At 27.2% G+C, this 13287-nt stretch overlaps 2 protein-coding genes across 4 annotated transcripts; one reads left to right on the forward strand and one right to left on the reverse strand.

Annotated features, from left to right (window-relative positions):
- Positions 1 to 3152: 3152 nt before the first annotated feature.
- Positions 3153 to 4922, forward strand: LOC112596932 (V-type proton ATPase subunit d). Its single transcript, XM_025342811.1, has 3 exons — positions 3153 to 3301; positions 3505 to 4306; positions 4404 to 4922. Exons 2-3 carry the CDS (start codon positions 3521 to 3523, stop codon positions 4671 to 4673), a joined length of 1056 nt encoding a protein of 351 aa, XP_025198596.1. The 5' UTR covers positions 3153 to 3301; positions 3505 to 3520; the 3' UTR covers positions 4674 to 4922.
- Positions 4923 to 6735: 1813 nt separating this feature from the next.
- LOC112596922 lies at positions 6736 to 12254 on the reverse strand. 3 transcript variants are annotated; one of them, XM_025342793.1, is made up of 9 exons: positions 12184 to 12254; positions 11840 to 12090; positions 9696 to 9853; positions 9432 to 9598; positions 7881 to 8015; positions 7666 to 7815; positions 7442 to 7603; positions 7127 to 7359; positions 6736 to 7001 (listed from the first exon to the last, which is right to left on the reverse strand). In XM_025342793.1, the coding sequence occupies exons 3-9, from the start codon at positions 9802 to 9804 to the stop codon at positions 6932 to 6934; spliced, it is 1026 nt and encodes a 341-aa protein (XP_025198578.1). In that variant the 5' UTR covers positions 9805 to 9853; positions 11840 to 12090; positions 12184 to 12254; the 3' UTR covers positions 6736 to 6931. The 3 variants fall into 3 exon arrangements, with proteins under 3 accessions (XP_025198578.1, XP_025198577.1, XP_025198579.1); XM_025342792.1 differs by lacking the exon at positions 12184 to 12254 and having other exon boundaries at positions 11840 to 12175; XM_025342794.1 differs by lacking the exons at positions 11840 to 12090; positions 12184 to 12254 and adding an exon at positions 11207 to 11306.
- Between the last annotated feature and the right edge of the window lie 1033 nt (positions 12255 to 13287).

Below are 13287 nucleotides of genomic sequence, written 5' to 3' on the forward strand. Positions count from 1 at the left end.
AAAAAAAAAAAAAAACAATAATACCTAAAAAGTATCTGGTTGAATGACACTGCTGAGTGCCTACCCATAAATACAACCTCCTGTAAATAACCATTAATCAAATTTACTTATTATACTAATTTTATTGTATTGCTTAGATTGTAAATATATTTTTTAGTAAAATATTTAGAGTCTTCGTTAGGTTTTTTTAGAATATTTTTTTCCCAGGGGATTTTTATTTTATTTACCATTATTGTGTACCACCAAATATCTATGTATAGTTATTTACGATCTATATATGTATGTTATACATTTATATTTTATACTTAGATAATATTATATTTTAATATTCTTAAACATAGGTTAATACTTAGGTGATAAATAATATATAAGTAGGTACATAATTACCTACCTATATAAAAAATAAATATCGTATTGATTTTTATTTACAAAAAAAAAGAAAATAAGAAGAAATATATACATATTAGATACATTAACAACTTTTGTGAATAACTATATACTATACTAATACTACCTACATAACTCCTGCGAGAAAAAAAAAATTACCAAATGATTTCTATTATTATAATATGGTCAATAATTTTCGTGTAGTTATTGCGGCAGTGGCTGCGTACTGTTTGGCGGGATTATCAAAAAGGAGTAAGATGAATCAGATTTATACCTACAAATACTTTTGTTATTTTATGTATGCATACCTACATATTATAATAAAAGGTACCTTATACTATGAGCGGGTAGGAAGTATAGTATAAATACACATAAACACAATCATGCCGAGTATCAACGATATATTATATCATCGTTTTTATACACCTATTATTATACCATTTCTACCCATAATAGATTTATATTATACACTTAGTATATTATTATTTATTGTATTACTTGCATTCATATCGTATAGACATGATATCTGAATGCTTGAGAAATGTTAAGTTTAACCACTGCTTTTAGCTGATGACACAATTTAGGCTTAACCATTATTCACCTATAATTAATGTTTTCCAGCTATATGTGTGATTTTTTAAATTTAATTATGTAATTATTTATATACAATTAATATAATAATAAATTCAATTTAATTTAAGTTTCATTTAAGACGGGCTAGTTCTAGTGACGTAATTAGAATTTTTTTTTAGATAAGTTCAAATAGCACAAAATATCTCTAGATAGATAAACATGCAAATTTATCAACAAAACAATATCCGATTAAAGTGTAATGTCTTATTTTTAAACATACAATTAATATAATTTATTTTATTTTATTAAAAAAATAAAATCAAAACCAAATAAAATTCCCAAGTTTTTAAATAAAATAATATCAGTAAAAACACATATTATTTAAATCGAGTAATGAAAGCTTCATCGTATGTACCTAAGTTACGTTTAAAATATTATGATATTAAATATTACGTAGGTATATACCACATCTATTAGGTACCTACCTACTATTAGACGTTAGTTTATAATGTCATGGATAATATGGAATAACTTTATAAGTTATTTGAGATAAAAACTTTACTTAGCTAAGTAAACTTACTTAAACAGATATAATCGCTTTAATTATAGTATAAAATACTATACATGACTACTCGAAGTATCGAGACAATATAGAAAATGTCAAGTTAGAACTTTAAATATTATTATCATAATATCATTTAATGTAATAAAATAAAATAGTTTTTATACTTTTATTTTTCAAGTATAAAGTACGTCATCCCTCTGAAAATCCTAAATTTGAAATTTTATGACACTCCTTTCACCACAAAATTGAGATTTTGTAACCGACAAGAAATGTGTAATTTTTTCTATTCAAATAAAACTTAAGTTTTCCAAAGTATTAATTATTATTACGAATGTATTGCATTCCGTATCCGTGAATTATTCAAGCTTATAATTTTGAAATTGTCACCACAACTCCTTTCCCATAAAATGACATATAATTAAAATAACAATAATGAAACAGTTAGTATACCAGGTTTCCATCAGCTATCTACGATCGTACCTATAATTTAATTTTTTTTTTTTGTGAATATAAAGCATGGCATTTGTCTGAATTCACAAGATTAGTTTTGAAATTCATATGATATTATTTCCCCGGCCAAATTTAAATTACGTAATGTGGTAAGAAGTACATAAATCCATCTCTATCCTAGTAAATATTAAATTTTCGAAATTTAATTATCAAGAATACATTAGATGCCGTTTCTATGAACTGTAACAAACTTATTTAGAAATTCACACCTTTTTGCTCCGTCTCACGTACATTTTTTTTTTATTTATCATGATTGTTAAATATTAAACTATTAAACACGTTTGAATTTTTTTTAATTTGACCGTCATAAAAAACTGACAATACAGAATAATCATGTATTGACTACTTTAAAGTCTCATTCATCTATTGTTCTGTCTAGTGAGTGTAGCAAAATTCCATACGCATGAATGACATTCCCTGTCGTAATGACTTATATTTTAAGGGTTGCTAACATTTTTAACAACTAAATAATATCCATCCAATCAATATTAATCGTCATTCCAGACTAATAAATGTTAAAATTAGTTTTGAAATTGGGTAAGTGGTTTAATATTTACGAGATTTTTTTTATGTTTGAGTATATTTATTGTTTAGTATAACTTTTCCTGTACCCATTACAAATACCTACCTATGTATAAATTATGAAATATATTAAATGACAACAAAAAATAAAAATAAATAATACTTTACGTAGATTTCAACATGTACCTACATTTTCAAACTATTTTCATGATTTTGTATTGAACCTATCTAAAACTAACTTATTTTAAGTTACCTATTTATAATATCTTGTTGATTAGGTACTTACTTATTTGAAAGTCTAAGAACCGTTGTTTTAACATATTCATGCTTCATCAATTTTTGAATTGCTAGGCACTTGAAAAACATAGATTTTGATAAAATTTTATATCCCTCCACGGCTCTACTCATCAGACACCAGTATAACAAAAGTCGTTCACAATAATATAAATTAACTTTCAGCTTGAAAAACAAATACCTACCATGTTTGAAAACTGCCGGTCATCGTAAAACGTTGCTATGTTCATATCATCATCGTCCGTATAAACCACACCGCGGGTCTAACTTCATATCATTCTATTTAGAACTACTCTCGATAATTGATAAAAATTAAGGTGTGTACTATAATTTGTAGGTACTAGAGTTCGTTTACTAAATTACTTCTCTAACGTAATTTCGTTTTCTGTAGCCTCCTAAACATTCAAATTCCGGCGGACAGCTACGTTTTTATCTGCGGAACTCTTTTAGGTAAGTCCGGTGAACTTGAATCGATCTGTGTTCGTATCTCTCTGACTGCTATCGATTCGGTTTTAACTTCATTTGTTTACATATTGTTCATACTATATAGTGAGCAATAGTCAGGCAATTCAGTGGGGATTTTGGGCGTGAACCGTCTCATTTTGATCGGTCGTTTTAACTATAGTTCTGTGCTTTAATGTTGTTGTTTGCAGGTTGACATAAGAAATTATGGTGGACACCGGTTGTTTCTTCAACATTGATGGCGGTTACTTGGAAGGATTGTGCCGTGGCTTTAAGTGTGGCATACTCAGACATGCTGATTACCTAAACCTCGAGCAATGTGAGACCTTGGATGATCTCAAATTGCATCTGCAGTCCACAGACTATGGCCAATTCTTAGCCAATGAACCCAGCCCGCTGGCAGTATCAGTTATTGATGACAAGTTGCGTGAAAAACTTGTCATTGAATTTCAACATATGCGCAATCATGCTGTGGAACCACTCAGCACGTTCCTTGATTACATCACTTACAGTTACATGATTGACAACATCATATTGTTGATCACCGGAACACTTCACCAGCGCCCAATATCTGAATTGATACCAAAGTGTCATCCATTAGGTAGTTTTGAGCAAATGGAAGCAATACACGTTGCTGCCACTCCAGCTGAACTCTATAACGCTGTGTTGGTTGACACACCATTGGCTCCATTCTTTGTAGATTGCATTAGTGAACAGGACCTTGATGAAATGAACATTGAAATTATTCGTAATACTCTGTATAAGGCATACTTGGAATCTTTTTATGACTTTTGTAAAAAGCTTGGAGGTATCACTGCTGATACTATGTGTGAAATATTATCATTTGAAGCTGACAGGCGTGCAATTAATATAACAATAAACTCTTTTGGAACGGAATTGACCAAGGACGATAGAGCTAAGCTATACCCAAGGTGTGGTAAACTCTATCCAGATGGCCTGGCGGCTTTAGCTAGGGCCGATGATTACGATCAGGTACCGTATGAGAACTAGCAATATATTAGATTGACAATATTCTTGTAAAAAAAATAATTACATAATCATATTCTAATATTTATTTTATCACTTATAGGTTAAAGCTGTTGCTGAATACTTTGCTGAGTACAGTGCTCTGTTTGATGGTGCTGGCACTAATCCTGGTGAAAAAACTCTTGAAGATCGTTTCTTTGAACATGAAGTGAAGTTGAATGTCAATGCATTTATGCGTCAATTTCATTATGGTGTTTTCTACTCGTATTTGAAACTTAAAGAACAAGAATGCAGAAATGTCGTCTGGATATCTGAGTGTGTGTCACAAAAGCACCGTGCTCGTATGGACAACTACATTCCCATTTTCAAATAACTTAAATCTATAGTTATTTGTTCAGGTACATATATATTATCAATTATCATCAATTTAACATTATAAATTATTAATACCCTTTATCATACAGTTTCCAAGGTATAATGTAGATTGTTCATAGATTGCATAGTATATTAATTAATTGTTTTTATTTATCATTCCAACGGTATTAATATGTCTGGAGCATTGTTGATAGCTTTGTCAGTATATTATATTATATGTTTTTGTTTTTATTAGTTTTTAAGTGCAAAAAAAAAAAAATAATATAGTAAGTTCATTGAATTATTGTATAAGAAATAAAAATATACCATCTTAGATTTTATCAATATTTTTGTTTTCGAAAGACCGTTATTTTAGACAGTCTTAATAATGTTAATTATGAAAAATAAATTTAATTTTCAAATGACCAGTTATTTCATGTTTTTATTTATTTGTAAAATTAATCATGCTCTCTAAATAAAGTATACTATTTCAAAAGTTAATTACATGTTATGCATTCAGTATTACTATAGATCATAATGATAATAAAAAAAAAACTCAAAAATATTTTATTAATTAACTATAATTATATTAAACAAATTAGTTAGGAAAAAAAATAATTAGATTAATTAATTCTGCTAAAAAAATTTAAAGGTTATTTTAGTGGATATTTATTTACTAGTAGTGTTAGACAATTATTTAAAATTCATTAATAAACTAAATAATATTGGTTATAAAATGATTTTGATAATTGAAACTAAACTTAAAAAGACACTACATCTGCATTCATTATCTTAGTCTTACAAATGCATAATGTAGAAAATTGTACTTTCTGAAGAATCTATTTTAACTTCTTTACACATTATAATATAGTGAATTTATCTATTATCAAATTTAAATATAAGAATATTTTCTAGTAGACCTCTAGAGTTTTTTAACTAAAATTAAGATAACCTACAAAGTTTACTTAATGATATTCTCACTTTTATATTTGAATTATTAGTAAGTTCACTACCTTACTTTCTGAAAATGTAGAAGTTACAATTTTGTTGAATTATAAAAACAAAGAAAAATTCTCTATCAACGGTTTTTAAATATCTTAAACGAGTACTCATTGATAAATTAGGTCAAGCACAACTACTTGTTGGGTACCACTAATCTAGTAATGACACTGAAAAAATGTCTAACAATTATTAAAATATTTACTTAGATCATTAAAAGGGTAGTTGTAAGATTTTGTTTTGCTAAAAAATTGTTCAAATTTGAAATTTAGTATTTTCCATTCTCAAACTAATAATTAAATAAGACGTTATACACCTATAAATTATTTTTAAGAAAACACTGACAAAAATATAGTATAATTAGCATTTATTCATTTATTACATTAATTTAAATAAGTTTCTACAATTAATTTTATATTTGTCTACAAATACGACAAACATTACACATAACTCAAACTTACATAAATAGTTATTCATACATAATACATAAAATAGTACAGGAAACATTTTTTTTCTTTTAATCTAAATATATTTACTTAATTTATTTTATTAAAATTAACTATACAGTCTATTTAGGATTTGAAAATACACACATTACACAGTCAAACGATACTGTTTATACCAACAGTCTAAAGTTGAACAAACTTACTGAATTTAAAAATACATTATTTTCAGTATACTGTGTATGTTTGTGTGTTAATCAACATACGAGATTTCTATTTTATTTTAATAACTTGTTAAGAAAAAAAATTTACTACAATACCAGACTGTTGCTAATAGTATTTTATAAAATAATTAACTAAATTATTGGTCCAGTTTTATGGACATGATAGTAATTGACAATCATAATAAATAATATATTTTAATAAAAAAAAAAAAAAAAAAATGACAATGGTGCACGAAATACATAATTATAGGTAATAAAAACCAATAAACCAAAAAAAAAAAAACTCAAATACAGTTGTTTGATGGTGATAGTGCAAATTCAACAATTTATGTAGAAATAAAATAGTCGGAAAGGTGGGTCATGTTTACAAAATTATTACAATTACAAGGTTTTCAAAAATAAAACACAATGCACCATATTATTCACAAATAAGTTGAGAACATTCAATTTTTGTATACAATTAAAATAAATTTACTAATATTTTAAATTAACGCGATGTTACATAGCATGTGTAGCTTAATAATTTCCTATAGTCAAAATATTAACCATCGATCACAAATGCTGATAGATGGACAAAATGGAAAAAAAATAAAGAAACTTAGTCAATGCAGTCACTCGTTAATATTTAGAAAATGTAAACACCATTCCATGTCTTCGCTGTCATCAACTAATAGTTTCAATCTAAAGTTAACAAACAAAATATCAACAACTTTAAAAAATGAAATATAAACATCTAGTTCTAGTATACTATAATTTGATAGCTGATCATCGATTCAATTTAAAAGATTTTAAAAAGAAAAGCTTACTGGTTTTTATAATTGTCACAGCTTTGTTGGTTCATAGTATCCTTCATGTGTTTGAGGGCAGTCATACACTGAGCTGATAGTGATTTAAAACACTGTCTGCGTGCAGCATTGTGGGCAGGGTTGTCCCATATAGGAGTATTACGAACATGTTTCCATGCCATGAACACATAGTCCATAACAATTGGCCACTGATTACTTTCAACTAAACGTCTACCCTGATCAACAACACATTTCTAAAAAAAAAAAAAAACACATAAAATAACATAGGATTAAAATATTGTGAGTACTAAATAAAAATAAAAGTAAAAAATTTACCTTGAATGCTAAGACATGTGTTGAGACTCTATTATATGCAGTTGGATCAGTTTTTGAAATCAATCGGCTACTTGGTAAAGCTTTATAAATATTACGTCGCAAATAATAAATGCGCTCTTCAAGGGGTTTTAAGTCCGCTACAGGAAAATGTGATCTAATTTCCTATTGATTAAAATGTCAAACTATATAAAGTTGTTTTTAAATTAAATGTAAAAAATATGTACCTTTTCAACATTTGGATGATCAATGACAATCTGTCCGATTATACCAATCAGCTGATCTGGAGACAATGATTTTAAAGCAGATAATAGACAATTATCTTCTGGAAGTTCAACTGATACATCAGTACGTAATTTTTTACAACTGGGAGAGCCCTAAGTACAAACATTGATAAGATCAACAAAATTATTAATTTTAGGTAACTTAAATCTTTACATACAATTTTGTATTTGTCTGGAGATGATAATTCCAGAGGATCATTTAACAGTAATCTTTTGCGAGGAGTACTCCTTAGAACAATTGAACTCTTACTGTAATTAGAACAACCAGATTTTGTTGGAGTCTCTTGATTATTCTATAAAAACAAATTTAAAAGTAAGTCTATGCAGGTATTACATTAACCAAATGTTAGCATTGTTTATGTATTAAATATTTATGTGATCAATGAATTTTGTACTTATTACTAATTCGATAATTATTCAATGATTTCAGATTTGTCATCATTATAAACAAAAATAAAAATTTTAAACAGTGAACTTATTATTTATTTTAATAATGATAATTTTTCAAAATAAAATTTACTAGCAATATACTTTATAAAAACATGATATCTCATATACATGGGGTTGAGGTTACCTATATAACTGGGGTGGCCAATTTACGGCTCATGTCTAATTTGTAAAATCAAAATTTTCTGCTTGTTATTATTACTATGAATTTAAATTTTTTAGGTAAACATTTATAAAAACATATTAAATTATATGAAATGTATTTATAAACATTATTTAGGCTCTTGGTATCATTGTATTTATTCATGTGGCCACCCCTACTATATAATATAATTGATAATTTTTTTTAAATGTTTATTTTATACAATCATAAATCTATTGTGGTATATTAATTATTGTAAAATCAGTAAATAAACCTTTTAGTATTATAATAATTTCAAGTTGTTTTCAAGTTTAAGGTATATATAATGTATCATGAAGACAATTTTACATTAAAACTATTTCAGTTATTATTCAGAGATTCTTGCAAATGTTTGATGATAAATATATTTTTTTTTTATTTAATCTTACATTTATAAGATTGTTAAATATAATATTATTAATACTAGCTATTTACAAAAATCTAAATACATAAATACATATCAGTGAATTTATTCAGTCATTGTTTTTTTTTTTTATCTAAATTAATATTACATAATATTTTATATTAACATTTGAGAGAGGAGTATTCATCATACTATTTTATATTTTTTCGTGCACTAAAATAAATTGTAGGTATTAATTGTTATAGCTTTATACTTAGATATAATTTAAAAATTATATGTACCTACTTAAATTATTCTTTTTATAAAAATTGACATAAATGGTTTACATTTATATTTATTTTGATAGAAATAAAAATATTTATTTAGAAAAATGAATAATAAGCTATTAAAGATAAAAATATTAAGTTGACCTAAATTTATAATTTAAAAGCTTTTAAATTAAAAAATAAATAAAAATATATCTAACAATAAAAATACCTTGTGGGAAAAGACTGAATTCTGGTATTTAAATTCATTAGGTAAAAATAAAACAATGCATTATATAATTGAAAACATAAAACTACAATATTATCTAGATAAAATAAATAATAAGTAATGATAAAAAAAAAAAAAAAAAAAAAAAAAAAAAAAACCCAATGACAAAAATAAGGTAAAATATTGGTAAAGTAGAAAGGTAATTAAGAATAGAATATATCTAATAAATAGATATGTACTAACCTGTTTGATGGCATCAATGTCAGGACTAAAAGTAACTGGTATTTTACGACGTCCTCTTTGTTGGATAATTAATTCATCTGGACTAGGAGATGGTGTCATCATTGATGTTGGAAAGTTACTTATAGTTGTATTCATTATATTGAGGTGGTGGTCATTTCGGCCCAATCCTAATAAAGGTATGAAAATATAATGTAAAGTCAAAATTTTAAATATAAGCTTATATTAAGGTAAGTACTGAACTCTGTATTATTAATATTATATTACCATTATTAGGGTCTGTCATAGATAATCGTCCGAGTCGGGTTGGTATCTCAGCTAGAACACTTCTGGTCATCATCCGAGTTGGCTCTGTATTAAAAGGTGGTGTTTCCATTTTGATTTATTCAAACAAATCCTCTATCCGTATTGTTTGTATGAATTTTCTGTAAATGTGTAATAAAAAATATTAACTAGGAATTTGATCTTAAACTAATTGTACACACTGAAACCTCAAGTGGTTATAAACTTAAAGAAGATGATTAAGATTTAATTTTTACATTTGTCCTCATAGAATGATATTTAATATTTAAGGGTATTTTATGGTTCTACCACTATCAAAATATTGGTATATGTACTGAATCATAAAACTTATTCTAGGAAAAATTTAAAAGTATAGGTAATAACTTTAAGTGAGCATAGTAATGATACTATATCGCATCTAATATAATAAAGAATGAAAAAAAAAAATAAGCATCTAATTGGAAAATCAAAATCAAATTTGTTTTTTCATTATCAGTAAGTTATTTTTAAAAGATAAAAATGATAAATTTCTACTTATTTCAGAATAAGATATAATGCCTAATTAGGTAGGTATAAACACTATAATAAAAATTATTTGTTATTACCTATCACATTTTATATCATGCTTAATTGAAATAAGTAGGTATGAATTAGGATAAATATATTGTTTATGGAAACGGCTACAAGATAATCAATGAAAAGTATTATAAAAGAAGTACAAGTAAAATATATTATTATATAATAATAATCTGATTGGAATATTTCAATTCATTATAGGAAAATATAGAAATATTAGATACAAAACAAAAATAAAATCATTTACAAATGTAAGTAGATACTAGGTACCTAAAATAAGTAATAAAAATAAAGAAATAAGTAAAAGTAGTAGGTAATATTATTAAAAATATAATTGGATATACTTAATTAAAAAGGTAAAAACACAAATCTATGTTCTATACTTGTTAATAGCCTAAGATATTTTGACACTATGGTGTTACCTATTAACATTCATAGTTTTTTAAATTAATTATAACATTGGTTTCAACTATAGTTATAGAAAAAAATCAAATTGAAACTAGATATTTAGAAAAAATGTTTTAAGATACTTATATCAGATTTTTGTAAAAATTTCTAACTGATTAGGTGGTATTTCTTTTATTAAGAATAAAATAATCAAAGTAACTTATCAAATTAAATAAATTATTATGATGAATATTTTTATAATTAGGCAAATGCCTAGGGTAGATAGTTTATCAATATTTTTTTTTTTTAAATTAAAATTATTCTTTATAATTTTGGTATGTAAACAATAAAACCATTAAAATTTGAAAGATACCTAATGTAAAGACCTTACTAGTAATAGTATAGGTACATAATATTTTAAGTACCCATCTATATATAACAGAGTATTTAAAAACAATTTTTTTTCACAAAATATTGAACAAGGTATTGAACTATTACAATGCTTTTAAAAATGAAAATAATTAAGTACCTACCTAGGTAGTACGCCCAATATTGAGGTATTTGTAACGCGAAATGTTAATTTAAAATGTAATTGCAGGTAAATGTCATATGGTATTGTAATCAAATAAATAACTTGTTGAATATTCAAAATGTGATGCGACTATTTGTAAGTATTTACATAATACTAAAATGCGATTTATAATATGATATACATATTTTAAACTCACAAGAGGTATATGAACGAAATAAATTATTAAATAATTAATCGTTTCACGTTATTGTACGAAAATTTTCTATCGGCGACGAAAACACTAGGCGAACACCAAGTATGCATCATATTTACGTCGCACTACAGGTCACTGTATAATATACCTCCCCCCCAATTAAACATTTCTCTAAATATGCATACAAAGTTAATTTAAAATAAAACGTGAATTTTTGAAAATCATGCTCGACGACCAGATAAATCTAATTTTTCCGAAACCTATTTAAATATTATTACTCGTTGTATCTATATAAACCTACTAAAAATCGTTTACATGTATTGTACCACCTGTCTGAATACCTACAATATAATAATAATAATATTAAAATTATTATGAACTGGGCAGTAGGACGTGGTCGGAAAATATTGATTAAAAAACGCTACGCACAAAAACACTAACCTTTAAACCTGGACAGTGACGCGATGGATTGCCGCCAAAAGAAAAAAAGAAAAACGGACTGTAGTAAATCGGAAAACGATTACACGTCAAACGATGGCGATGATTTTCGGCACTGTAAAATGTTCCGTCCGGCACGAGACGGACTCATCTAGACTCAAGAAAACGGGTCCCGTTTGTCCGTTAAAAACGAGCAATGTTGAATGTTGTCACGGATGGTCCGATGGGCGGGCGGGGAACGGCGACCACTCGTGCTGAAAGACGGCAAAAAGCGAGTGTTATTTTTATCAATAAGACACAACTGCACCGGAGCGCAACAGCGGACTGACAGATTTTGAACTACTGACTCTAAAAGGCACGCAGCACCGGTTACCGGCATGAGTGACGACCGGTTTGGGAGAGGCCTTTGTCCCGATTCAGTGCAGGGATTTTAGCGGGAAAATCACGCGGACTCCCATGCGTAGAATAGTACGGCTCGTGCCGTTACTGTCATTGGCCCGCCGCCGACCAGTGATTCCCAAACTGCGCGGTCCCGCCTAAATTCGAAAGTGTGCACTAAGCGCCAGCATATAATGAATATTGAAAATATGATTTTTACAAAATAATTAAATAAAACGCTATTGCGATGGTACACAAATTTTTAAACGGCAAACGAGCAATAATACAATCTTTCGTCAATATCTTTTCGGACGTGTACAAGCTTAAGAATTTTGTTAGTTCGAAGTTTGACCTGTTGTGACGAGCGATCAGTATCTATCTTCAGAAGTGTATTTACGATTTTAGCGCTCATTTTTTCCTCTAAATAAAAAAAAGCTTAGCCCAATAAAATTTTAATAATATTTTTCTAATGCAGCGCCCCCTTTAATAGACTTACAATTTGGCGCCTGTAGTGTTTGTCCCCTTTCGTCCTCCCTAAATACGACCCTGCCTATCCGTGTATAGACCATGGTCTACGGACGTACCGAAGATAAAAGAGTACGTCAACTCTTCCAACCACTCTGCAACAATATTAGACTTTCGTCGGACATTCAATAAGTGTGCTTGGAAATTAAAAATCTGGTATTTCCAAGTATAGTCTGCAATTTAAAAGACTACTTCCCTTCACCAAATCAATTAATTTATTCTTAATATGGTTCATAGTACCTATGCATAACGTCTACCAACTGTGTCTGTTTTTCCAATGTGTTTGTCTAAAATTTAATTAAGCTGAAAACTTTTTTAATCTAAGTATGAGAAAAAAATTTAAGATTATAATACAGAAATATTAAAAAAAAAAAAAAAAATAATAACTCTGAATAAGTTTTGTTTTTTACTGTAAATTTAATATGAATAGTTTTTATGAAATGAAGACTAAATTTACATGATTAATTAATACTTTCAATAATACTAACAATCTAAGTTATTCAATATCCATATTTAAAGCTAAAATATTCACAACTCACAAACAATGC

Source organism: Melanaphis sacchari, unplaced genomic scaffold (assembly GCF_002803265.2).
Source record: "Melanaphis sacchari strain LSU unplaced genomic scaffold, SCAv2.0 Contig36_pilon_pilon, whole genome shotgun sequence".
NCBI lineage: Eukaryota > Metazoa > Arthropoda > Insecta > Hemiptera > Aphididae > Melanaphis > Melanaphis sacchari.

Excerpts from the sequence above, each read along its gene's own strand:
- LOC112596932 (XM_025342811.1), top strand. The coding sequence starts at position 3,521 with ATGGTGGACACCGGTTGTTTCTTCAACATTGATGGCGGTTACTTGGAA. Across the intron at positions 4,307-4,403 it reads GGGCCGATGATTACGATCAG|GTTAAAGCTGTTGCTGAATA; the intron begins GTACCGTATGAG and ends TATCACTTATAG.
- LOC112596922 (XM_025342793.1), bottom strand. The coding sequence starts at position 9,804 with ATGGAAACACCACCTTTTAATACAGAGCCAACTCGGATGATGACCAGA. Across the intron at positions 9,599-9,695 it reads TATGACAGACCCTAATAATG|GATTGGGCCGAAATGACCAC; the intron begins GTAATATAATAT and ends TACCTTTATTAG. Across the intron at positions 7,604-7,665 it reads ATCATCCAAATGTTGAAAAG|GAAATTAGATCACATTTTCC; the intron begins GTACATATTTTT and ends TTTAATCAATAG.